This window comes from Clinocottus analis, unplaced genomic scaffold (genome assembly GCF_023055335.1).
Source record: "Clinocottus analis isolate CAN_PGR_092001 unplaced genomic scaffold, fCliAna1.0.p SCAF_3, whole genome shotgun sequence".
Classification (NCBI taxonomy): Eukaryota; Metazoa; Chordata; class Actinopteri; order Perciformes; family Cottidae; genus Clinocottus; species Clinocottus analis.
Genome location: NW_027176042.1, coordinates 2058102 through 2081809, shown reverse-complemented (window position 1 = coordinate 2081809; position 23708 = coordinate 2058102). Strand labels below are relative to the sequence as shown.

General features: G+C 45.8%; 2 protein-coding genes across 5 annotated transcripts; one reads left to right on the top strand and one right to left on the bottom strand.

The window, feature by feature from the left end:
- Nucleotides 1-2140: 2140 nt before the first annotated feature.
- On the bottom strand, nt 2141-7190 carry aggf1 (angiogenic factor with G patch and FHA domains 1). 3 transcript variants are annotated; one of them, XM_068595133.1, is made up of 16 exons: nt 7107-7190; nt 6959-7021; nt 6535-6727; nt 6027-6126; nt 5750-5943; nt 5537-5668; nt 5248-5448; nt 4991-5060; nt 3907-4015; nt 3683-3734; nt 3494-3595; nt 3243-3408; nt 2974-3059; nt 2746-2873; nt 2554-2653; nt 2141-2475 (listed from the first exon to the last, which is right to left on the bottom strand). In XM_068595133.1, the coding sequence occupies exons 3-16, from the start codon at nt 6718-6720 to the stop codon at nt 2221-2223; spliced, it is 1881 nt and encodes a 626-aa protein (XP_068451234.1). In that variant the 5' UTR covers nt 6721-6727; nt 6959-7021; nt 7107-7190; the 3' UTR covers nt 2141-2220. The 3 variants fall into 3 exon arrangements, with proteins under 3 accessions (XP_068451234.1, XP_068451232.1, XP_068451233.1); XM_068595131.1 differs by lacking the exon at nt 4991-5060 and adding an exon at nt 4184-4616; XM_068595132.1 differs by lacking the exon at nt 4991-5060 and adding an exon at nt 4184-4616 and having other exon boundaries at nt 7116-7171.
- A 3334-nt stretch (nt 7191-10524) lies between these two features.
- Nucleotides 10525-21745, top strand: tacc1 (transforming, acidic coiled-coil containing protein 1). Of its 2 annotated transcripts, XM_068594076.1 has the most exons (14): nt 10525-11033; nt 12126-12235; nt 14445-16191; nt 16596-16631; nt 16920-16983; nt 17526-17715; nt 18539-18603; nt 18935-19066; nt 19170-19246; nt 19380-19423; nt 20056-20219; nt 20309-20415; nt 20487-20607; nt 21393-21745. In XM_068594076.1, the coding sequence occupies exons 1-14, from the start codon at nt 10882-10884 to the stop codon at nt 21456-21458; spliced, it is 3075 nt and encodes a 1024-aa protein (XP_068450177.1). In that variant the 5' UTR covers nt 10525-10881; the 3' UTR covers nt 21459-21745. The 2 variants fall into 2 exon arrangements, with proteins under 2 accessions (XP_068450177.1, XP_068450178.1); XM_068594077.1 differs by lacking the exon at nt 16596-16631.
- The last annotated feature ends 1963 nt before the right edge of the window (nt 21746-23708 follow it).

Genomic DNA, 23708 nt, shown 5'->3' with positions numbered 1-23708 from the left:
AACATAACTCTCTATAATAACTTATTTTTACTTCATATGATTCAACCTTACATCGGAGAAATAAGCAAATGATGTCACGAACATATTTGACCTTTATCTAAAACCTCTGACGCGTCTTAACGATCAGATCAGAACTTCATCTGGATACCTGAAGCTTATCTGCAGCCGGCGCTCCCTTCTTCTTCCTGTTATTTAAAATGCAGCACGCAGCAGTGTTCATTCATGTGTGTGTGTGTGTGTGAGACCTGTTCTCGCTCCGTGACCTTTGACCTCTGTGCAGCCCAAAGCTAAGGGGGGAAACAAGGCGTCTTTATGAGAGCGAGACGCTGTGATGGCAGCTTTTAGCATCGTTCCACTTTCTTCATCTGCTCCGTGAAAGTCGCTCCAGTCATCCGGAGGAGTTTCATGTTGTTTCTCTTGGACAATCACAAGGATTGAAACACTATTTATGGTCCGTCACACGACCCAGAACCCCTTGCAGCTCCATGTTTAAAGACGTGTCTCCACTTGACGCTGACAGTCTGATACGAGGAAAGACACGTTTCTATTATTTCTGCGAGATTAATATGAGCTGTCACCGTTTCACAACCTGTGTGAAAAAACACTGATACAGGACAGAAGAACCTTTTGGTTTTGTGACACACGGATGCAGAATATAGATCTTTTATTTGAAAAAACAATTAATATTGCAAATACAAAATAACCCTTTCGGTGCTTTTTCAGTCCACTTGTATCTGGGTGAAGTCAGCAGGAAGTTCATCCAAACAAAGATGCATCGTTGATTGTCTTCATTTGACAACACACCTGTCCATAAACACACAAATCTGGTGATTTATTTTCCCTAAACATAGAATCACTTCACATTTGGCATCACAACTCCTAAATAAACCGGCGGCTCCGTGTTCCTCTGAATGCTCCCAGTGTGGGAAACCAGCCGAGCCAGATCTCTGAGGCCTGGAGCCTCCAGGAGAATGAACTCGCTTCATCTCATGACTCACCACATTCTTCTTTATATGGCTGAGACTTTCTACTCCACACCAGCAGGGCACAGAGGACACACGCCCTGTTTTATGACACGACAGTCAGCTGTCCGGTGTTTACCTTCATGTCGAGGGCGAGGGAGGAGATTTGAGGGGGGGAGGGGCCACCTGTCACCAGAGAAGAAGAACCCTGACGGCGCCACAAAGCACACTGGAGCGTCTCAAGAGAGCATGAGACTAGATAGACACACACACACACACACACACACACACACACACACACGCACACACACACACACACACGCTGCGGGTGCTGCCTTCACGAGCCGGAGAGGAAAGGTCACGATGGGTGCGAGTATCAGTCAGAAGATCGGCAGCAAGCGAGACGGCACGAGGAGTCGCACCGTCAGCGCCATGTGAGTCAACCCTCACCTGCCGTTCAGTTTGTAAAGTTGTGTTTACAGGTGAACCCGTGTCTCAGCTCTCCCGCAGTACTGCTTCATATACGTGAACATATAGAAATATATATCGTAGTGCAGCAGTGAGTATGAAATACTCTTTGCTGTGGCATGAATCAACATTTCGTTTCCCCGTTTGGCGAGCGGCCTCGGTTCAAGCGTACACTTGCACACACATGCAAATATTCACACGCCCTCACCGAGCCGCAGATAAGACGGGCGGACTGTTTGCTCACCGGCCTTACATAAGGATGTGTGTGTGTGTGTTTTGGTATTCACCATAATGACAAACGGGAGCAAAAGTTTGATCATGATAACATCTTTATGTGCAGCGCTTGTTGTTGTTGTTGTTGTTGTGAGCGCATCAACACGATCAGTCCCAGTTTGACGCTCAGTTTAATCACGACACGCTCTCATTGTGAGAAATATAGCTCCTTTGTGTCAACATTTGCTCGAGGCGCATCATGTCCTCGTCGGCGTGGGACGCTTCTCCGCGGGCTGGACTGTAAAACACACACACTGCTGGTCTTCAGAGTCTCTTGAGACTGTAAACTTTCCATACAAGTTCACTTATGGAAGAAGTAAAAACACATTCCACACCCAGTGACATTTACAAGTGATGTGAACGCACAGCGGTGGACACGCTGACCACGGTGACATCGTTGCTTCAGAGCAGTTGTGAGAAAAGGAAACGGGGGAAACTGAGCGTCCAGCGATGCTTTATGTATAAAACAGAGTTGCTCAGGCGCATCAGACCTCGTGGTTCATCCGCTCAGTTGTTCCTAACTGTCGTTCGTGTCACAGCTTGCTGGTGTGTTTGTCGTCTCCGGCACTTCCTCTTTGACCCAGGCTTTGGGCGACGTCGTCTTCTTCTGCGGTTTCGGCGACGCCGCGTCCGGCTGGCACGTGTCGGCGAACCTCTCGCGGGCTTTCTCCCAGTTCTTCTGCGACTTCGATTTGGTCACCGAGACGCAGTCCAGAGACACGGCGCCGCCGGCCCCCAAACCGGACTGGGACTTTCGGATTTTCAACTGGATCTGTGGAGGAAGGGATCAAAATCACGGCGCTGCTCCGCAATGCACTCGACTGAATCTGCAAACAGCAGACGGTCTCACCGGGTCTTTCATTCCAGTTCCCTCTTTGCCCAGCCCCTCTCCTTTCTTCCAGCCCATCTTTTCCAGCATTTTCCGTCCTTTATTGACTTCGCTGATCTCCCTTTGAGAAGACGAGTCAGAGAAATCACACAATTACCCCTTGCATCCGTTTCTTATCCTCCTTCAGCACTTGCTCTCGGGCAGCACACTTACTGATGGACGGACGCGGGAGCGTCGTCTCGTTGAAAAACGCCCTCGCTGCCCACCGTCTGCCGTCGAGACTGCGCTCGGTCCTGGTATCGGGGGTTCTTCAGCGCTTTGGCCTCCTCGTACTCACTGCTCTGTTGACGTGAAAGCACAGCGAACAGAGAGGTTGAGAGGCGTGAAGAGGTGAAGAGGTGAAGCGTTTAGCGGGCAGCGGCTCGTCCCCATGACACTCACCTGTAGGCCGTATTTTGCCTTCATCTGCTTCAGCTCCTTCTGTCTCAGTGCTTCTTTATCCTCTTTGCTCACCGAGGGAGCAGGGCCTTCAGGGGAAATACAGAGTGAAACTCTTAATTATTGTCTTGCGCAACTAGTGAGTGCAATGACACGTCCAGCTTTTGTTTGAGAAAAGGTTTAAACAAAGAAAAAGGCGTGTCAGGCTTTTCAGACATCCAATATCCCTGACTATCCAAACAAAATGCTGTTCAGTGGCTGTGCCGTCTCACCTGTGTTCTCCTCTCTTCTGTGCTTGCTGAGGTGAGCCATCACCTGGCCGGGCTCACAGCCGTCGCAGGTGTCCGTCCCCGAGTGGATGTGGAAAGACAGCACGGACTCGCCCATCTTCACCTCGTCGCCGTGCATCAGCGCGTGTGGCTCGCATTTGGTTTTGGGCTGCGGAAGGAACGAGCGTCGATGACGTCATTGTTCAGGTGAAGTGTTACGGTTCTGCTCGGAGGCAACAGACAAAGATGTTGACCTGCAAGATCCGGTTGCCATTAATGACCGTCCCATTCTGGCTTCCCTGGTCCACCAGCATGTAGCCCTGCAGCTCCTGGTCAAAGTACACCTCTGCGTGGAACTGCAACAAACACGGATCAGTTAGGGACATCAAATACGCAAATTAATTATGAGATCACTGGGCAAAAATACAAACGGAGACGGGTACCTTGCTGACTCCCATCTCTGGTATTCGGATGGCGTGGTCCATATCCTTCTCTCTGCAACAGAAAGACGGCAGGTTGTCCTCTTTATGGCATCAGAGACATCACTTCTATCACACGGGTATTTCTCAGTTCTGTCTACAACAAGATGCATTCACCTTTCCTTGGGACAAAAGTTTCTAACAGTGTGTAAGATGCAAGTCATGTTGTTTAAAAAATGATCACAAACCTTCCGACGGTGGCCGGAGAGTCGGCTGTGATGATGAACAGCGTGCCCACCTGCAGCACCGGGGATCTGACCACCGTCACTCTCACACAGGGCGGCCAAATGTCTTTCGCTGCAAGAAAAACAAACCTGTTGCATTGTGTGAAGTGTGAGGGTCAAACAACGGGGTGATGATCTGAAAAGCTTCAAGTTACTTCCAGATAAAACACATTCACCAACGATTCTTTTTCGAGATGCGCGTCTCGAACGAGCTCTAACTTCAGCTCGTTCTTCCTCTCACCTTCGTGAGTCTGGGTCTCCATTTCTGACTCAGGGCTTCCCTTGGAGCTGGAGCTAGAAGACGATGAGAACGAGGGAGTGGACTCCCACTCCTCCCTCTCCGACTCTGTGATCTCCCCCTCCTCCGGTTCGCTGTTCCCCTCGGAGTCGTCGCTCGAAGCCGGACTCTTTTTCTTCTTCGGCTTTTTCGACTTGGATTTCTTCTTTTTCTTCTTTGATCTATCCTTATAGTCATCTTCGTCATCCTCATGTGAATCCGTCTTCTGCCTCTTCCTCTTTGATGAAGACTTGCTGCGTTTGGAGGAGTGTTTCCTACGTGGAGCCTCGTCTGGACTGCGAGACCTTTGTTTCCGTTTTGCCGTCTTCTTCGTCGTTTTCCTCTCGACCCATTCGGTTTCTTCTTCTTCCAACTTCCCCTCGTCCAATGTGAGATCCTGCCACCAGACAGTCGACAGTGAGATTACCAGATTAGCAGGGCCAGCTGGCTTTGTAGATCCCGTTCACCTGCTCACATCTTGCACTTGTGTGTACCTGGTTTCAGTCTTCAAAAACAATTCACTATCTCCACCAAATGACTCCTGTGTAATCCTCAGTAGTAGGGTATGTTTCACTCGGCCATTACATTAATGAAGGTGTTAAAATCTCTTACCATAGACACAATAAGACTGTGAATCATAACATCAGTCTCTATTTGTCAAAGGTAATGCTGAGACTGACCGACCAGACACTTTAATTGGAACTGTACGAGTTGTGTATTAGCAACACTTTTTTTCTGAATTGCTTTGCAAGTTAGAATTAAAAGGTGTACCTCTGTGGGAAGCAGTATTCCAGTAAGAAGAAATCTTCATTTTAGCCAATGAGTTAGTCACCTCTCGCACCTAGGTCAGAGGATAATCTTTTAGTCGCCTGACCTCAAACTAATGCAAAGAAACAAGCATTTGAAGACTGAAACCAATAGTCACGAGTATTCGAAACATCAAGGTGTTCAAGGGGAACTACGAAGTCAAAAGCCAGCAAATGTATTTATGTCATGCATCAACACAAAAGGATCTGGGTGTTTCATACCTTTTCATCCTGGTAGGACGCTTTCTTGGACCCTTTTTTCAACTTCCTGCTTTTCTTCTCACTCGTGCTCTTGTCTTGGAAAGGCTCTGCAGCCGTTTGGACAGCAGGCACCTCGATTCTGGAGTGAAACTGGTATCGTCCACTCTCTGCATCAAAGCAGTAGTAGAAGCCCGTGTTGGCGTCGTAGTACAACTGACTGGCCTGCGGGAGAGAAACAAATGCGATAAGCGGACCTGCAACCAATGTGTCAGAGGAATGAATCGTGCAGAGACAACTTAATATCACAAACCGAGTCGTAGTAGAAGCTTGTGCTGTGGTCGTAGTACATCCCAGTCGTCTCATCAAAGACAAACCCAGTTTGTGTCATCGCCTCTTCAGCAGTAGCCCTCAACATGTCAGCTATGGATCCCCCATTACCCTCCTGAAAGAGACATGACACTTTAACAGCCATAACGTATGATACCCTTACTTCTCCTTTAAGTAACATTTAAACCAAACAAACCTCTGTTGTGACTGCAACACTGTCACCAGCGTTGGAGTTAGCATTAGCATTAGCAGCTTCAACAGGTGTTGAAACCTCTGTTGCCTCACTGCCATTCGCCGCCTCCACAGCTGCTGCTGCCGTGTACAAGCCGTCCTTAGTGTCTGAAGCCTCTGGGTTCTGTGATTGATCTCCGTAGTAGTAGTTGTAATAATCTGAGAAATATAGAAAAATGTGTCAACACTCTAAACGGAAATCGTCATGTCATTTATTTTATATGAACACAAAGTGAACACACCTGTTTCTGTCCACACGTATTCTTCCGTCTGAGTTTCACTGTGGACTTTGTCTTTATCTTTCTTTTTCCGCTCATGAATCTCTGCACTCAGCTGGTCGACCTGGGGATGAAAAATCATTTTAAATGTGGCAGACATTCTGGAAGTTCAAGATTCAAGATGTTTTAACTGTCATAAGCACAGATACCTGACAGTTATTCTATACTGTGAAAAGCTTATTTTGCTCGGTCCTACTAACACAGAATTACAATAAACAAGGTAAAAATTTAAAAGAAATAAGGCACAAAGTATAAAAGACATAACAGTATTGCACAAAAATATTATAATAGTATTGCTATGATATGATGAATTCTTAATAAGTTACAGGTGTGTTTTAGATGTAAAAACATGATTTAAAAAATGGTTGTAGCTACTCATGATTCACAAATTGTGATTCAATCCCTTTTCTTTTGTAGTTGAGGTGCATTACGTCACATGTGGACTAAATGAAGCTTCCGGTCCTGTGCGCACCTGTTTCCGCAGGTCTTCGTTGTAGCTGTCCGTGCTCCTCTGCAGTCTGTCGGACTGGTTCAGCTGCTTCTGCAGCTTGGACAGCTCGGCTCTGCAGTCCCGGAGCTCCCGCTTCAGCGCCTCCACTTTCAGCCGGAGCTCGGTCTCTTCGGGCGGCGCGTCTTTTTCTCCGCAGTCGTTCTCCATTTGTCAACTAAAAAGACGTCAACAGTCAACTTTGTAACTCGCAACGTTGGAGGAACATCTGCCTCTGAGTATTAGCTGGAGTTGACGGGAGCTAGCTCATCCAGCATGTCTGTTTTCTGGAGGTTGCTAGTTATTTTTCTTCAAAAATATAGCGTAACCAAACACAGACGTGTGTTACTTAACTAACCGATAACCTAGCCGTGCTAGCCTCGCGTTAGCTCCGACTAGATTCACTTACCCGTTCGCGTCGCTTTCGTCTCTTTTTCAGTGAACTTCCTGTCCGCGCGACACGCGAGCCGATCTGAAAGTTGAAAATACACATTTTGTAACTATCCTGAGTTTCCGACACACTCGAGTACATGTTTTGATGATAATGAGACAGTTACAGTTATAACCGTGGTAATGTTTACTGGCCACCCTGCTCACAACCGCCATTTACTACAACGGAAGTACTTCTTCTTCGGGTTCGGCGGACTTCTTCTTCTTCGGCATTTTCAAATCTGACCACATGTCGAAGACTTTACTCCCACACATCGACAAACTAGTGCATTTTATTAATTGAGAAATTGGCACTGTTGTTGAGGACATAACCAATAGGCTGAACTTAATTCTGCTCAATATAAATGTTATTACATTATTTTAAAAAAAAATGTATTATATGGTTTTGAGCTGCTACTGGTAAGAATACATGTTACAATAAGGCTATGAAAATACGTTTAAAAAAATGATTTAAAAAAAAAAAAAAAAACTTTTAAAGTTTAAACCAACATGCGAATGCATCCTCTGTGTATTGTGTCTGAGAACCCAAGGCTCGTGTATGTTTAACATTGTTATGTTTAACATTGTTAAACATTGTATTATGCAATAGATGGTTAGGATTAGAATTCTGTATGACCTTTGTTAACTCAGTATTTCAATTTCTGATATTTATTGTTGTCAGAATATGTAAATAATATAATAAAATGTGTAAGCATTTTCAGCAACGTTTTTGCGTATTGTAGTGCACTGCCCTGGTGTCACTGTGCACTTCCACCGCTAGATGTCGCTGCAACACACTGATTCAGCTTTTTGACAGCTCAGAGTGAAACTCTGGGAAACGATGTGAGGTATGAGTAGCCTACTTTTCTAACCAGAGAAGGTAGTTCTCATCTCTGGCAGGATGTGGTCATAACATGTTCAACAAGTATCTAGTTGCTATTCATTTAAATATTCATCTCGCCCTCTTCAGCTGGCCTCTGTTCATATTTACTATCAGAGCCATTTTAGTTTCTCTGACAGTTGTGACAAGGCAAATGTCAGGACTCCTCTACGCTAACGTGGCTAATTGTTGCACTCTGTCATTTGCCTGTGCTCCATTTGTCCTTCCTCTTCCTTATCTGTTCAAACACACACACACACACAAATATTCTGGTCGCATTTTTATTCACTTCCTCCCTCTATGTGTGTCTGTACTTATTTCAGGCTCCAGAGGGTTGGCTGTTGTATAACAATGCCTCTCCCCCCCTCCTTCCCCTGTTGTTCTCTACAAATTAAATTGTCTCTATTTATGGCGAGAGGTGCAGGATGATACTGTAGACACAGCACAGTGTAAATATATCATATGCGTATGTGCAAATATTATCTCTGCATTCTTTCTAGACACCTGAGCTGTGAAGTCACAGGGAAACTTTGTCAGAAAAATAGCCTTACTGGATTCATTCTTAAGCTTAAATGTGTCATTAGTCACATTTAGTGCGGTCAGAATTTGCGTCGCTGTGTTAACTGAGAAAAGCTTCAGTGGGCTCAGAAAGGCCCGAGTTGTTTTCCTTCTTTCTGTTTTCTCAACATTACTTTTGGTTTCCTCCCACCGTGTTTGAAATCTGAGCCCTTTTTAGTTCTATTTGGATTTTAGTGCAGTGTCAGACTCCTTGGCAGGACCTCTGGTGGCTGTGGGGCTTGTAGAATGGAGTGATCCCATTTTTAGAATAGAAAATAGGTATAAAGCTGTTGTCTGGGACGACTAGTTTGTTTTTTACGGAGTGAAAAAGGAGGCGGTGCTCAGTTCATGTTTCCTCCGTGTGTTTGTTAAAAACACATGAAGAGTTGTGAGTTTCTGGTTATGGAAACCTTCTCTTATGTAACACATACAGCCCTCATGAATCCATACGTGTTTAATGTCCTTTTCTCTGTCAATTCATTATGGAAAAACAACCTCCACAAATACAGAAAACACACCATGATAACATCTTCTCTTTTTTCTCATGCGTTGTATCTTTGTCTATTAGACCTCAGTGTTGATCAAAGATTATTGACAAGCACAACATGTGGGAGCACTCATCCGTTGTTCTAATAAGCTACTGAGGGGCTCCACGGTGGCTCAGTGGCTTACACAATAGGACAGCCTGGTGCTTTTTTATTCTCTTTTTCTACACGGAACCTTAAATAAAAGCACACATTGATGCTTGCACTCCAGTCATGATCTCTTTGTAGTCCTCCACAACTATCTTGCACATGATCAAAGCAAGCAGGAGTCCTCCTCATTCTCACCTCAGACTCAAGCCACTCCAGACCCAGACATGAATACGTGGGCGGAGGACAAACTCCTCCCTTTGTGGTCCAGTGTGGAAACTCTGAGCCCGGCTGAAGCAACGTGTGTCTCTGCTCCTTCATTGGAATTTGGGAGGAGTTTAAGCCGCTGCGTGTCCAAAACAAACCCTGAAGGAGGAGGACAGCTCCAGAAAACAATACAGAGGATGCAAAACAACCAAAAACACATCAAAGTAGTACATGTGTTCTTGGAAAAGCACCTTGAAGGGATGAACTTTGGCAAACCAAATATTAATATTTCTGCTTCATCTTAATTTAGCTGGAGGAAGTTTTAAGACATTTGATTTCTGAGAGACAGCACATGAGGTGACAGAGGTGGCCTTCAGTGGTTTGAGACAAAGCTCTGAGGTGCATTTATATCATTAATATGTTGTTTGTGAACAAGCATATGGATAATAGCAGGAGACTTGGGGATTGGAGGTGTCAGGTAAGAGGAGGCCTAAACAACAGCTACTGGAAAAGTTCTGGACCAGTTCGAGAAGCCGACCTATTGTTCAAGGCAATCCAACAATGTTACACCATGAAAAATAGAAACAGCCCTTCACCAGCATCAGCTGTCAGTAACAAATCATTTGCAGACGTGTTTCATGTCTTCTTCCATAATCTGTGTATCTTTTCTACATCAAGGGTCTCTTCTTCTGCACCAAGAGCTCTCTGTTGAAGTGACAAGCGGCTTTCGCAGCATCAGTTTAAACACTTTTACGCTGTGAGGTATTTCAGACACACATCAACAACATGTACCTGTTTCAGATGCAACTATATATTTTTTAACCATCAATTAAGAAGGCCATGTTTCCCCGTGTGTTCACTGTCACCGCAGACTCATTGCATGCAGGTAGACCTCCTGGGGCTCTGCAGCAGAACCGGTTCCCCCGGTCCCGCATGGCTGCCCCTGGATGGGAGAAACAGTGAACTGTTCCGCGGCCTGGGGGGAGCAAAGCAGGCTTAGAGATCGAGGCCGACATTCCTAACCCTCTCTCTGGGCTATAAACTGTGGAGCCCCAGCAGCCCAGCTCCTCCTCCACCTTCTGTGTTTGTTTTTTGACTCCCTCCTTCTGCTTCAGACTGGAAGCGCGGCCTGACAGGACCGTACCATTCTCCAGCCGCGCGGGGGGGGGGAGCTCTTATAGCGGAGCGGCGAGTGGCGGCGTTCCCTTCGCGGCTCGCGCGTCCCCCCCCCCTCACCCTGCGGCGGTGGACCGGCCCGAGGTGGAGGGGAGAGGTTGGTGAGGAAGAGGAGGGGGGTGTTCAGCGTTTCGAAACCCAGCTGATCAGAGCTGTGGTATTCCGCCACAGAGGCGGGAGCGTGACTGGGACCATTACACGAGAGGAGAAGAGGAGGCAGCTGAAGTCTCTGTGATTTTTAAGACGGGGAATACACACGTAGAAGAAGAAGGAGAGGAAGGGGGAGATACGCGTCTCCACCCTTCACGAGAGGAGCGGGCACTCCGTGGGAAGATGTGAGCGCTGCTGACAGGGTGGACGTCTGAGGAAGAGGAAGAAGAAGAAGAGGAAGAGGGGCTCTGGAAAGCAGTCCAGCGAGTCCGAGAGTCCGAAGAGGAAAAAACGGAGAGGATGTCTTGGCTGTCACCTGTGTCATGGGCCAAATGGACGTGGACGGCGGTGAGAGGGGGGGAGGGAGAGGAGGATGAAGAGGGGCGAGAGGCCAGCGAGCAACGTGGAGAGGAAGAGGAAGACGAGGAGGATGAGAGATCTCAAAGCTGCAGGCAAGTGTTGTGTTGGAGCCCCGAGACTACTGGCGGGGTGATCCACGTTGTCTGATCAGTCACGCGTGTTTTCACGTGCATCCACCTGCCGGGTGGAGGTGTCTCGTGAAGGGAAAGAGGAGCAGCAGCACTTGTTGTGCAGCTCGTACACGGTGTGTGTCGTGTTGTTGACACACTGCTGCTGCTGCTCAATGCTTTACTCATCCACTCTGACATTACATTCTCATGTCTCACTTGTGTTTAGTTTAATGACGTAATCATTGCTCACTATCGTGACACATGGTCCGTGCATCATGGTTCTCCTGTTCTGTCTGCTTTCATATGATCCTGCATGGCCTTTGTTAAAGTAAAGTGTGTGTTGCTCTCTTACTGCTCGACCTTAATTACCAAAATCCATGTGTGTCTCCTATCAAAGCAGTTATCTAACCAGCCACATCAATATCTCACAGCACTGTTACTATACTTACGTAATGAGTGATTATATCACATTGATTGTTGCTGCTCTACAGTGTTATTTTAAGATGAATACAAGCACATGGACTAGTTTGTGTGTCTCAGACTGTGGAGCTCAAGATGTGACAGGAAACAGTGGGCCGTCCTAGTTCCTCTTTCTCTCTCTCTTTCTTTTACTTCATCTGTTTCTTTCTCTTCTGAGCAGAGTGTTTGCCAAATGTCAGAGGAAAGAGTACGATGCTTAATATCGATGGATTTGAAACAGTAGAAACTTGTACAATCAGAATCAGCTTTAATGATCATGTACATTTGCACATACATGGAATTTGACTCTGGTTTCTCTTTGTACTTAAGATAAATATAAAAGACAAAAAAGACATTAAGAAAACAGAAAACAGTGGTCCAGAAGGTGGAGGTGTCTGATTAATTAAAGGCACATCAAACTCTAAATAATATCTTTGCTGCGTTTTAAATTGAACTTTTTTCCATAGACATACATCTCCCTTGCACAAAGTGCAAAGTTTAATTGTGCAGTTGTTTCACAGCCCTTGTGTAGTCCCAGGACTTCTGATCTCCGGCTTCCTCGTGCCTTGCATGTTTGTAAAGTTTACTCTCTCTCTGTGTCTCTGGCCTCCACAGCTCGGACTCAGAGGGTCAGTTTGAGACTCCTGAAGCAGCGACTCCTGAGCACGGCCCTGCAGCCCTCCCAGGAGCGCTGGAGGGCGACGACACGGATGCAGACAAAGCAGGTGAGAGAGAGAGAGAGAGAGAGAGAGGCTGCTGACGGCTCGCATTAACATTACAAACATCGATCAGATATCTCGTTTAGAGTCAGAGTGTCTGGTCTTGAAGTTCCCATGGAAACTGGAGTATTTTGCTGGCGCTCTTCACGTCCGGCCGTCGCGCGTTCAGACATCACAGGTGTTTGTCTTTATGTCTTTATAGTCAACAAGAGACCAAACTGCTTCATCTTTTATTCAGAATCAGAAACCGGTTATTTGCCAGGAATGTTTTCACACACGAGGAGTTTTCCTCGAGACGTGAGACAAACAGCAACAACAACAGTGCATCGTGTATTAAATGTAGAACTAATCTCTTTAAATGAAGTCCACACTGTGTCTGAGCTGCTGGTTCATCAGGTTCCCTTCACAGGAACTGGATACACGTGCAGCTTTGAGGAATGCAGCTTCCTCCTGTTGCTTGTGAAGGCTCGGCGTGCAAGGCGCTGCGTTAGGGGTGTGATGTTGGCGGAGGAGCCGGCATTGTCATCTGAATCCCTGAGAGGAGGAGCCGGCAGCAGAGTGTGGGAACGACCTTTTGCATTCAACAGGTTCCACAAAAGCTCCGGTCGGCCCCGTTCTTTACTGATGGAGGTCACATGGAGGGGAGCGGCGGAGCAAAGCTGCTTATCAAGATGAAACATCACCACGGGCGCTTTTTAACCCCTTGAAAACTAGGGAACCAATTTTGTCTCTTGACATCTTTCTCCCTGTGTTTGAGTTGTCATAGGAACCCCAAATTAATTTCAATACTTGTGTTTATTGTGTGACTTTTGTTCAGCAAAGTCTTGGAAAAAAAATCTATATTTGCAAAATAAATAGATATTTAGATGGTAACTATGAACATCCAGCATGATATGAGCCAGATTCCCAAAAAAGCCTCCTGGAGCGTCAATAACACACCTTTATGGAAAGATTAGGACCTAAAGAATCAGAATCTACAACAACAATCACAATAAAACAAAGTCTTGTCCTGTTAGGAAGAAGTTTCAGTCAAGAAACTGTCGTTCAGTTTAAAAATGGAAAAATTACGTATTTTATGCCAAATAATTGTCTGATTGGGGCCTGCTGGGACTTAAAATGGGCGCGTTTTCCAAAAGGTTAAAGACGATGCAGTTCTATCGCTAAGTAATAAGTCCTTCCTGTAAAGCAGCTCCAACTACTTTTTCTAAAAGTGTAGATTGTGAAGGTGGAGCGTTGAGCGAGGAGGGAGTTCCCTTTGGTTTCTACATCCTTCCTGCCGCTGTGAACCCTGCAGAGAGGAAACGTCTCAACGTATTGAAGGCGGTGTCACCAACGTCTCCATTATTATATCAGCATCCCTCTGTATGGATAATAGTTTATAAATATTTAACCAAAACCAGAACGGCACCCAACGTGAAAATGATGACATTGACAGATTGATGCTCCAAGATTACTTTACACATTTGTGATGAAATGCATTTCAATACATGCATAATGAATCATCAATACTATTAGTTATAACTATATGGCTACTATGCATTGTTTTATTTGTATTAACATGGTAAAAAAGGCATATTTTATGTGTGTTAGACTGGAAACAATAACTTGCACAGGGTCTCTTTTTACACATTGAAATCAAAATGGTAAAATAATTCATTTTATGAATCAAACCCGACCAAATGTTTTGGATATCATTGCAAAAAGCCGCTGCAGCTGATAGGATGTGAGCGAACGCAAAGGCCTGGTCCTCTTGTCCTGGATGTGCTTCATGGGGACGAGCTGTCTGGGCATGTCGGGCTGCAGGAACAGAGAACATCTCTGGCAGCGAGCTGCTGTGTGGACGCCGCCTCCTAGCAACATCATAATAATAATAATAATAATAACAATAACATGACAGAAGTATGGCGAGGATGACCGGCACACTGAAATATGTTGATGTGTCAAAAGGTTCCCTCGGGGCGGCGATGACTTCCTCCACAGAGGCCGCCGCCCCTTTTGTCTCCGACGCGACTTGATTTTAAATGCCGTGGTAGCTCGTAGTAAGACGTCGCCATGGCAACAGCAGCAGTGGAAGCCATTGGCTGGCGAGGAGCCAATCAGGTGTCAGTCTGGATGTGATTGGAGAGATTGTCATCGGGAGTGAAGTGTGCATGCAGTTTTTAATTGTTTTTGGTAAATTCTGCTGTTTTTTTTCCTTCTTCTTCTTCTTCTTCAGATGTGGACCAGGAGGAGCAGTTGATAGTGACCGCTCCGCTTTGGGATCAGGACGTCTTGCTCAGGCACAACATGGGTCAAGATGAGCCCGCGGCGCCCGTGGGTGCACCGCTGGAGGTCTCCATCCAGACCCTGCAAGCAGAACAAACTGAGCACCTTCCAGAAGTCTTGGGCTCCGGGCCGGTCCTCCATCCACCCTCGGTGGAGGGAATGGCGGAAGTAGCCAAATGCACAGAGTCGTCCCCGGCCCCCGTCCTCGTTGCAGATCCTGTCCCGGATGTGGCTCCAGCTCCAGCTCAAGAACCAGGATCAGTACTTAGCAGTGAACCTGCAGTCAGAACAGCTCCTGCTTTTGCACCAGAACTAGACCCAATCCTCAGCAGTGAACCTGCAGTCAGTCCTGTTCCTGCTCCTGCTCTAGCTCCAGAACCTGACTTAGTCCTGAGCAGTGAACCTGCAATCAGTCCAGCTCATGCTCCAGCTCCAGCTCAAGAACCTGCAGAACTTAGCAGTGAGACTGCAGTCAGTCCTGCTCCTGTTCCAGCTTCTGTTCCTGCTCTGGCGCTAGCTCAAGAACCAGACTTAGTACTTAGCAGTGGACCTCCAGTCAGTCCTGCTCCATCTCCTGATCCCGATCCTGATCCTGCTCTAGCGCTAGAACCAGACTTGGTCCTTAACAGTGAGCCTGCAGTCGATCCAGTTCCAGCTCTTGTTCCAGCTCCTGGTCGAGAACCAGACCCAGTCCATACCAGTGAACCTGCAGTCGGTCCGGCTCCAGAGCCCCCTGAGCAGAAACCTCTTGCTGAACCAGAACCACAGTGCAATGGCCTGGACCAGACATCGCCCGCTAAAAATACTAAAACCAGCAGGTCCAAGCCTCCGCCCCTGAAGGTGAAGGCCTCGCCGAACGAGCTCGCCCAAACAAACGAGGAACAAGAGCTTCCTGTTCCCGCGGCCACGTACAAGTTTGACCCCGACCAGCTGGACGACAGCTTCAACCCCTTCAATTGCGGCGGATCCAAAATCCAGAACTCTCCGCCGCCGTTCGGTTCCAGCTCGCTCCCCAGACCCGAGCCCCTCGGCGGGCCCTCGCCCGTGTGTGAGGCCCGCTGGGCGGCGCCTCCTGCGGGAGAAGAGATGGTGGAGCCGCCGTCTGAGGCCAAGTCTGTGATGCTGGAGTTCGGTCTGGACGAGGGGACGGTCAGCAAGCCCCCGCCGAGGAAGCTAGGCGGTAGAAAGACAACCAGCAAACTGGCAGCGAAGAGGCAGAAGGCCAAAGGAGCCGAGCCGCCCTGCAAACCCGCACCAGAGCCCACAACCTCAGAGACAGATTCTCAACCAGCATCAGAACCAGTTCCAGATCCTCTTCCAGAAACTCCTTTGCCAGTTTCGGACTCTACTGCGCCTCTGAACCTCGATGATATTCCCATCCCCAAGTCGGGGACGTATAACTTTGATCCGAGTCAGTGGGACGACCCCAACTTCAATCCGTTCGGCAGCAACAGCGCGCCGAGCGGCTCCCCGGCGCTGCCCAAGAGCTCCTACAGCTTCGATCCGGACAATTTCGACGACTCCGCGGACCCTTTTAAACCCTCGAAACCCAGGAGCGCCGAGGACGAGCCCAGCGGCGCCCCGCAGAGCGAGGACGGCAAGGTGAAAGACGGAGGCAAACAGAAAGCTGGCCCGGCGGCGGCGGGGGAGAAGAAAGCGAAGCCGATGCCCAAGAAAAGCAAAGAGAAGACAATCACGTGAGTCTAGACAGCAAAACGTTCTCTCTTGAGTTTTAATATTAAAGTGTCATTTTGTTCAGTTTATCTGTTAATTTTGGGTTACGTTCCTTCTGCTAAGCTTCCTCTTCTTTTGGCTGGATGTGTTAGCTTTGAAGCCCAAAACCTTCTCCCTGCACTCTGGTTGTTGGTGTAAATCCCCAGCAGAGTTGCAGCAGTTTGTTCTCCTCAGCTTCTGCCGGCACGTGTTGATGCTACATTTTAAATTAACACGACGAGCTTCAGTCACTCACGCGCTCTCCTTTGTCTCTTCCTCCTGATCTGTTTTACATCCCATGCATCAATGTCCCCTTCATTCTCCATCCTACCTCCTCTTGTCTGTTACGCAACCGCTGCTTTCGTCTACTTCTTCTACTCGCCCCCAGGACATCTGAACGAGTCAAGGTTCTCTGTTTTCTGTTGTAAGTACTCTCACTAGCAACGCTCTCTTTCTGTCGTGCACGCCGGCTTCTCATTTTCCGCTCAACGTGGCGTGTGCTGCGCCCCACTGATGCATGAGCATGTTGAGGGGGGGAGTCACCACACGGCCATTTACACCATCAAGTAAATGTCCTGTTGTGATCCCTCCTGAAGTTGTGCAACACTAGCAGGGTTATGTGTGTGTTATGCAGCTCTCTGGTTGCAGCAACAGGAGGAAAACCTCTTGGATGCGTGGACTCTGACACTTGTTGTGTTGCTCTGTTTTGTAGGAATTCCTGTAAAGTTCAGAAATATGATGAGAGCCAGTCCTTGGTGCTGGACGTGTGCAATCAGGTAATGTGTCACCTCACTGCAGCTGTCTAACCCTATGACCTCACGTCCTTACACACACACACACACACGCACACACACACACACACACACACACGCACACACACACACACGCACACACACTCGCAGTGGCTTCAGCTCTGCAGTGCTGGCTTGGCGACACGCAGTATGTGTGACTTATAGCTCTGCAGTCATGTATATTTCTGTATTTGCCCTCAACATTAACACCTCCTCCACGCTGGAGGAGATGTCCTTCAGCATATTGTGTAAAGCCGAGTCTCTCAGATATGTACAGTAACACAAGACCCAGTCCACCAACGTCACCTTACATCATAAAACTTCTTCAAGATGGTGCATATTCATGATGATAGACCTTTGGGATTGTACTAAATTAAACTTGTGTATGTCTAAAGTCGTCTAATGCTGCTTAAAACTGCATGTTTTTCTTCCTGTAAGGCGTTTGATCATGTATGTATATCCATATCTATGTATGAAGTGAATCTTATGGCGATAATGTGGATCCTCTCTTCCTCCCTCCTCTCCAGGAGGAGGATGAGGTGGAGGTTCACACCCCAGAGATCACCCAGCGGGTCCATCACGCCACCGATGAGGAGAAGCTCGCCTCCACCGGCATGAAGGGGCAGCCGGCGGAGAGCCAGGAGGACCGAGGGGAGCCCGAGTGCCACCGAGCTCCTGCCAAGAAACATCCAACCCAGGAAGTCTCTTTTATAGATGGTATGCTCAGATCTTCAAAATGGAAAAGCAGTGTTTGAAGTTTCAAATGAACAATAGCAGACGGTGAAAGAGTCTTTTGGCTCCACAGATATGAGGCGTTTATGTTCTGTGAAACAGACGGCTCAAGCAGATTTAATGATGATCAATAATCACGATATCTGGTCTCATTTCTTCCATATGACCTTCTAACTTCACTCGTGATGTATTACTGAGGGTAGTATTTTATAGGACACGCACTGAAAGGTCCCTGTTTGCATGAGGCATGGCGTTAAAGTTGAGATCAATGGAAAAATATATTTTTATTGTGCCCCTATTTAACAATGTATGCAAAAAAATAGGGAGAACAACATATTTTATCTCAAAATTCAATGTTTTTTTAAAAAGAAAATGTGCTTAGGTACTTTTATCGAACAATTTCAACCAACATTATCACAACATCCATCCGTCAATCAATCTGCAACTCGAGGGGTTAATCCCAACAGGAAACAGTGAGCGAGGAGAGAGATTACGTCCTTGTTTCAGTTACTGTTGGACTCTGCAAAGCCCCAACAATGTGTCTGACTTCATGAAGGGATAAAATGGAGCATGCACGCTCAGCAAAACCTTGTCCCAGATATAAGAAAGTTATAAATGTTACTCTGGGGAGCAAATGTTTCCCACAGTGTGTGTCTGTGGAGCATCGCGCCGTCGCTTCAGTGCAGAAAAAACAGAAAATCCCAGAAAGACGACAGTGTGGTTTATTCTCTCCTGAGGCGATGGGTAATTACTGCAGTCAGCAGTCGTCATCTGTCATTAAGTTGTGTGTTTATTTTTCTCCTCAAAGGTCCTGACTGTATGATCACAGCTCACACGGAGGAGAGGGACACCTGCAGCCTGAAAGATGAGCTGGTGAGCAGACGACTAATGAATATTTAAACATGGCCGCCTCGTTGTGCACACGAGGTTTTTATCTCATTTAGTAAGAAGAAAGTTGAGCTAATAATTATAGTGACTAATATTATAGAACATACATTTTCTAAATAGCTATTTTGCCATAATGATGTAATAGTTTACTTGCATATAAGATGACACGTGCATGTCCAGGTTACACAAATGTTTAATGAGTTTTTTCCCAGCGTGCACCTTGTGAAGACAAAGTCCAATAATAGTTACCAGGTGATTAGTGACATGCTAGAAGGGATCATGGATGTTCCCTCAGTATGTTCCACATGTTCCACAGAGCGAGATCTCCTTGAAACACACAACAAAGATGTCCGGCGCTGACATGCAGGACTCAGCGGCGCCGTCCCGGGACGACGCCCCTCTGAGTGAGATGGACAAGGCCGGCGTGCTCAGCCTGATCAGAGAGGAGGTTTGTCGCCGTCAGAAGGTTTTAGTTTGAACGCGTGAGTCCGACGTTGGTTTGATTTTATTGACCTTAACACTCGCCTCGTCGCTTCCTGTCGTCCAATCAGATCATCACTAAAGAGATCGAGGTGAACGAGTGGAAGAGGAAGTATGAGGAGAGCAGAACGGAGGTGTTGGAGATGAGGTGTGGAGCGTTTCACTGGTTCTCTGGACCCTCGCGTCAGCATTTAAAACACTGTAAATGTTGACGAAGCATAATCAATAACACGGAGAAATGAAGCTGACGAATGTTACGCTTTCTATTTTTATCATGACAGGAAAATAGTGACAGAGTACGAGAAGACAGTCGCACAGATGATCGGTGAGTTGCTGCCACCTGGTGGTGGTAAAGTGTGTGTGTGTGTGTGTTTGTTTAACACACGTTGGGCCTCTGTGTGTGTGTGTGTGTGTGTGTGTGTGTGTGTGTGTTTAACACACGTTGTGCCTCCTGACAGCAGAATGCCTGATTATATGCGTGTACGTGTTTGTGTGTGTCTATTTGTTTGTATGTTTTTTTGTATGTCGACCATTTCACGACGTTACAAATGTGTCTCTGTGTATTTCCTGTTTTATTGCAAGGAACTTATAACAGAAACACGGGCCACTGAACTTTCTACACAGTGTTGATCGTTATAGAGAATATTTGTTATCAATAACTAGCTGACCATCAAACCGTTGATGATATTTGATCATATTCAGGACGTTTCTATTGTCGAGAGTTGGCACTAATCTCCAAATTCAAAGTGCTTTCATGACCTTGACCTTTACCTTTAGAGTCAGGATGGCGTGATGACCCTTCCTTCTTCTATTTGTTCCTGCAGTTCATGTGAATCAGCTGACAGGAAGTAAACATAAGCTGCCTCTGCTCAACCATCATGTCCACGTATATTTCATATTCATAACATTGCTTTTGCTGTTTCAAATCCTGTATCCTGACTCCTGTGCTGGCTGCAGAGGACGAGCAGCAGCAGAAGTCTCTGTCCGGCAGTAAGTCCGTCCGGCAGCTGACGGCCGAGAGGGATCAGGCCATCGCCGACCTCAACTCGGTGGAGCGCTCCTTCGCCGACCTCTTCAGGAGGTACGAGAACATGAAGGGAGTCCTGGAGGGCTTCAAGAAGGTGAGTGGCGCTTCGGCGTACATCCTGTGAGAGGCTCCACCCTCCGGCCCTCCGGCCCATACGAGCTGCTCTCCACATCCTCTCTGCAGAATGAGGAGGTGCTGAAGAAGTGCGCCCAGGACTACCTGATGCGGATCAAGCAGGAGGAGCAGCGCTACCAAACGCTCAAGGTGCACGCCGAGGAGAAGCTGGACAGGTGAGCGGGTTTTGGCTTCCTGGATGCGATCGTGAGGACGGACGCTCTTCTGACTCTTCTGTCCCTCGCAGGGCCAACGAGGACATCGCACAGGTTCGCTCCAAGGCCAACTCCGAGAGCGTGGCGCTCAACGCCAGCCTGAGGAAGGAGCAGATGAAGGCGGACTCGCTCGAGCGAGCCGTCCTTCAGAAGGTAAGGACGACGGCAAACACGATTAAGATGGATTCACCGTGTTAAGCTGTTTGTACGTGTGAGGCAGAGCACTCTGGATGATTGAGGTGAAGACTGCTTCCAGTGTGTGTGTGTTGGCTCTGACTTCTCTGTTGGGGAAAGTTAAAGCTAAACATAGATGTCTTGTTGTCAAATGAATCGTGGAATGAGGGAATTATGATATTAAACAAATAAGATATCAGTCGAGATCATTTGTTTACTATTGTTTTCAAGGTTAAGAGCATGATCTAATTAATAATAATAATTTCATATTGTGTATAGTGAGTTTGAGTAGTAAGAAAAGCACTATATGACTTAATTGCATTATTATTATTACTATAATTCACATCTCATTCTGGTTTTCTTTGTAATTTGATTAAAAAAAAAGATGAATGTCCTCCAATCAGCTCTTTTCTTTTGGATTTGGAAAAGTATCTTCTCCTGTTTTGTGCAGCTAGATCCAATAGATTTAAAGTGCTTCTGTGCAATGCACTGCAGTTTAATGGTTCAATTACAGTGTTTTCAAAAGTGAAGCAACCTGTTAACTCACTGATAAGTACTTCATGATGTGCAGGTTGTAGAAACGCTCGTCTGGTGCAGTACCTGCCACTAGGTGGCAGAGTTTCATTTGCTAAAACCTGGTGAGTTTTGAGGGTTTCGAGACAGTTTTCTGTCCCTGGACACAGACACCCGGCTGGACGTGGAGTCTTCTGCTGACCTGCAGCTTGAAGCTTCTGTCCTGATGTTTAAACTCTTCTTCTTCTCAGAATCAAGAGATCGAGGAGCTCACCAAGATATGCGATGAACTCATCGCCAAACTGGGAACAGACTAAGACTAAGAGGCCTTTAACGAAACCCTCAATGCAACATGCACACACTGCACATGATCATCCAGCACACGCCAACCTTCCCTCTCTCCCTGCTTACATGTTGAGGAAAAGCTACAACAATTAAATCCAATGGCTGAAATATGAATAATCTTTCATATTCGCGGCAGTTGAAGAAGCTCAACATCATCAGGAGGTTTATAGAACATTTTGAAGGAGATTTATTGAGCTTTTGGCTCAGGTTTTACAGCAAAGCCTCATTTTATTTTATTAAAGATTCCTCTCATTTTTAACTGTATGCACATTCGTGCCCTGACGAGAAATGTTGTGTACAAGTTGTGTACCAGTGTGTTGAGCACAAAACTGCAGGAAATAAAGTGGAAACTAAGGGAAAGATACACAGACACATTTAAGCACATTAAAGATATGTTTGAAACAATTTAAGAACAAAATATATATAAATCTATATAGACTGACATAAAAATTATCCCTCTCAACCATCACGTATGAACCACAGGAAGTGTGTTTAGTTCTGTTGCTCATCTTCTTTCACCAGCAAATGAACTCCAGGGTGAGTCATACAGCTGATATGCTTCATATATATTATTATATTGCCTTTGAGTTTATCTGTGTGTGTTTCACATCGTGACACATACCAGTGTGTGGTGAAGTCCTCACTTTTGCAGTTAAACCAGAGTTCATGCACATTTTGACGGACATGAATCTCTAAACAAGAGCACTTAAGGAAATCTTAAATTCTGTTGCGTAATAAAAACTTTACTCATTTGATGATAGTTTGAAGGTGATGAAACTTTGCTCATATTATTCTGTAATATTAAACAATTGTGTGGCTAAGATGTGGAAAAGTTAGAAGCGTTCTCTCGTTGCCATGTATATATTTTTGGATTATACTCATATTTTGTGTAAGCCCAAACGTTGCTGGTGTGCCTTTATGTCGTCTATTTTGTAAAGAAAATAATAGTTTTCTTGGTTCCTTCATGCCGTTGTTAACAAACGTTGGTGCCCAAAGTGCGTTGTATACAAATATATAAATATTTTATGATCAAAAACATCCTGAGCAGTGAGTTATGACTTTGCAGGGAAGTCCGCAGACAGTTCATCAGTAATAATAATAATAAAATCTGGACGTCAGCACAATCAAATGCCAAATGTCTTGTAAAATGATATAAATATATGTGATAGTGGTGTCACCAGGCTGAAGGTGCTTTTCAATGCAGATTCATTGTTACAGTACACATGTACATTTTATACTTTATTGTTCTTAATATTTGTAAAATTGAAGAACTATACCCAGATTGTATGTTAACGGCTATATTTTGTGCATTCCTGAATAAATGGCTGAAATGTAATATATTTCCTCCTTTGCCTGAATCATTTGAGCTGAACACAACAGGTGGAAAACACATCCCGCCTCTGTTGTTCCTGAAGCTGGACGTTGTTTATTATGAGCAGGAACCAACACCATCACGGTGTTCAATGCCGCCTTTCTCAAACATGTCATTAGTGGCGCTGTGATTGTGAGTCAAACTGAACAATTACAACAATGTGGTCATAAACGTATGAGCCAAACAGTCTCGGGTCTCATGGCGTGGTCCACAAAACAATAAATGTCTGCGTTTTAATGTTTTGTCTGCATTTTTTTAACCGTTTTTTCCCAGTAAAGACTCTTGAGATGTGACTAAAAAGCTCCTGGTGGCATGTCAGCTGATTTTGTGAGCAGCCGCTTGTTATTTAATCATTTCAATATTTATAATATATCAAATTAAAAGCTATGACCTCAGCCAGGATCAGAAGTTTATGTCTGGCATATGAAACAAACACTGAATGAATCAGTGCAAATGCATCAACATTTAAAAAAAGATGAATGTCAGTAAAACATATTCAGTCTAATTCTAGTGATTTATTTATATTTGGTGTTGCTTTTGTCAGTAAATTAACAAAAGCAACCACCTTTTAGTCATTTAATCTGTCGTTTGGGTCAATTTGCATTATGCAGAATGATTTATTTCTAAGAAACTTATGAGCACATAGCTCGTAAACACACAATTTAATGTAGGGATTTTGTGAGTTTTCCATATCTGTGGATTGAATCAACAAATAAATTAAGTGACAAAATCGTATCTGAGTGCTAGAGTGTGACAGTCCTTGTAAATTCAAGAATTGCCTGTTATTCAATGGTTTAATGTTCATGTTCTTAATTACATTTACACATTGTTCCAATCAGCCTCGTCACCA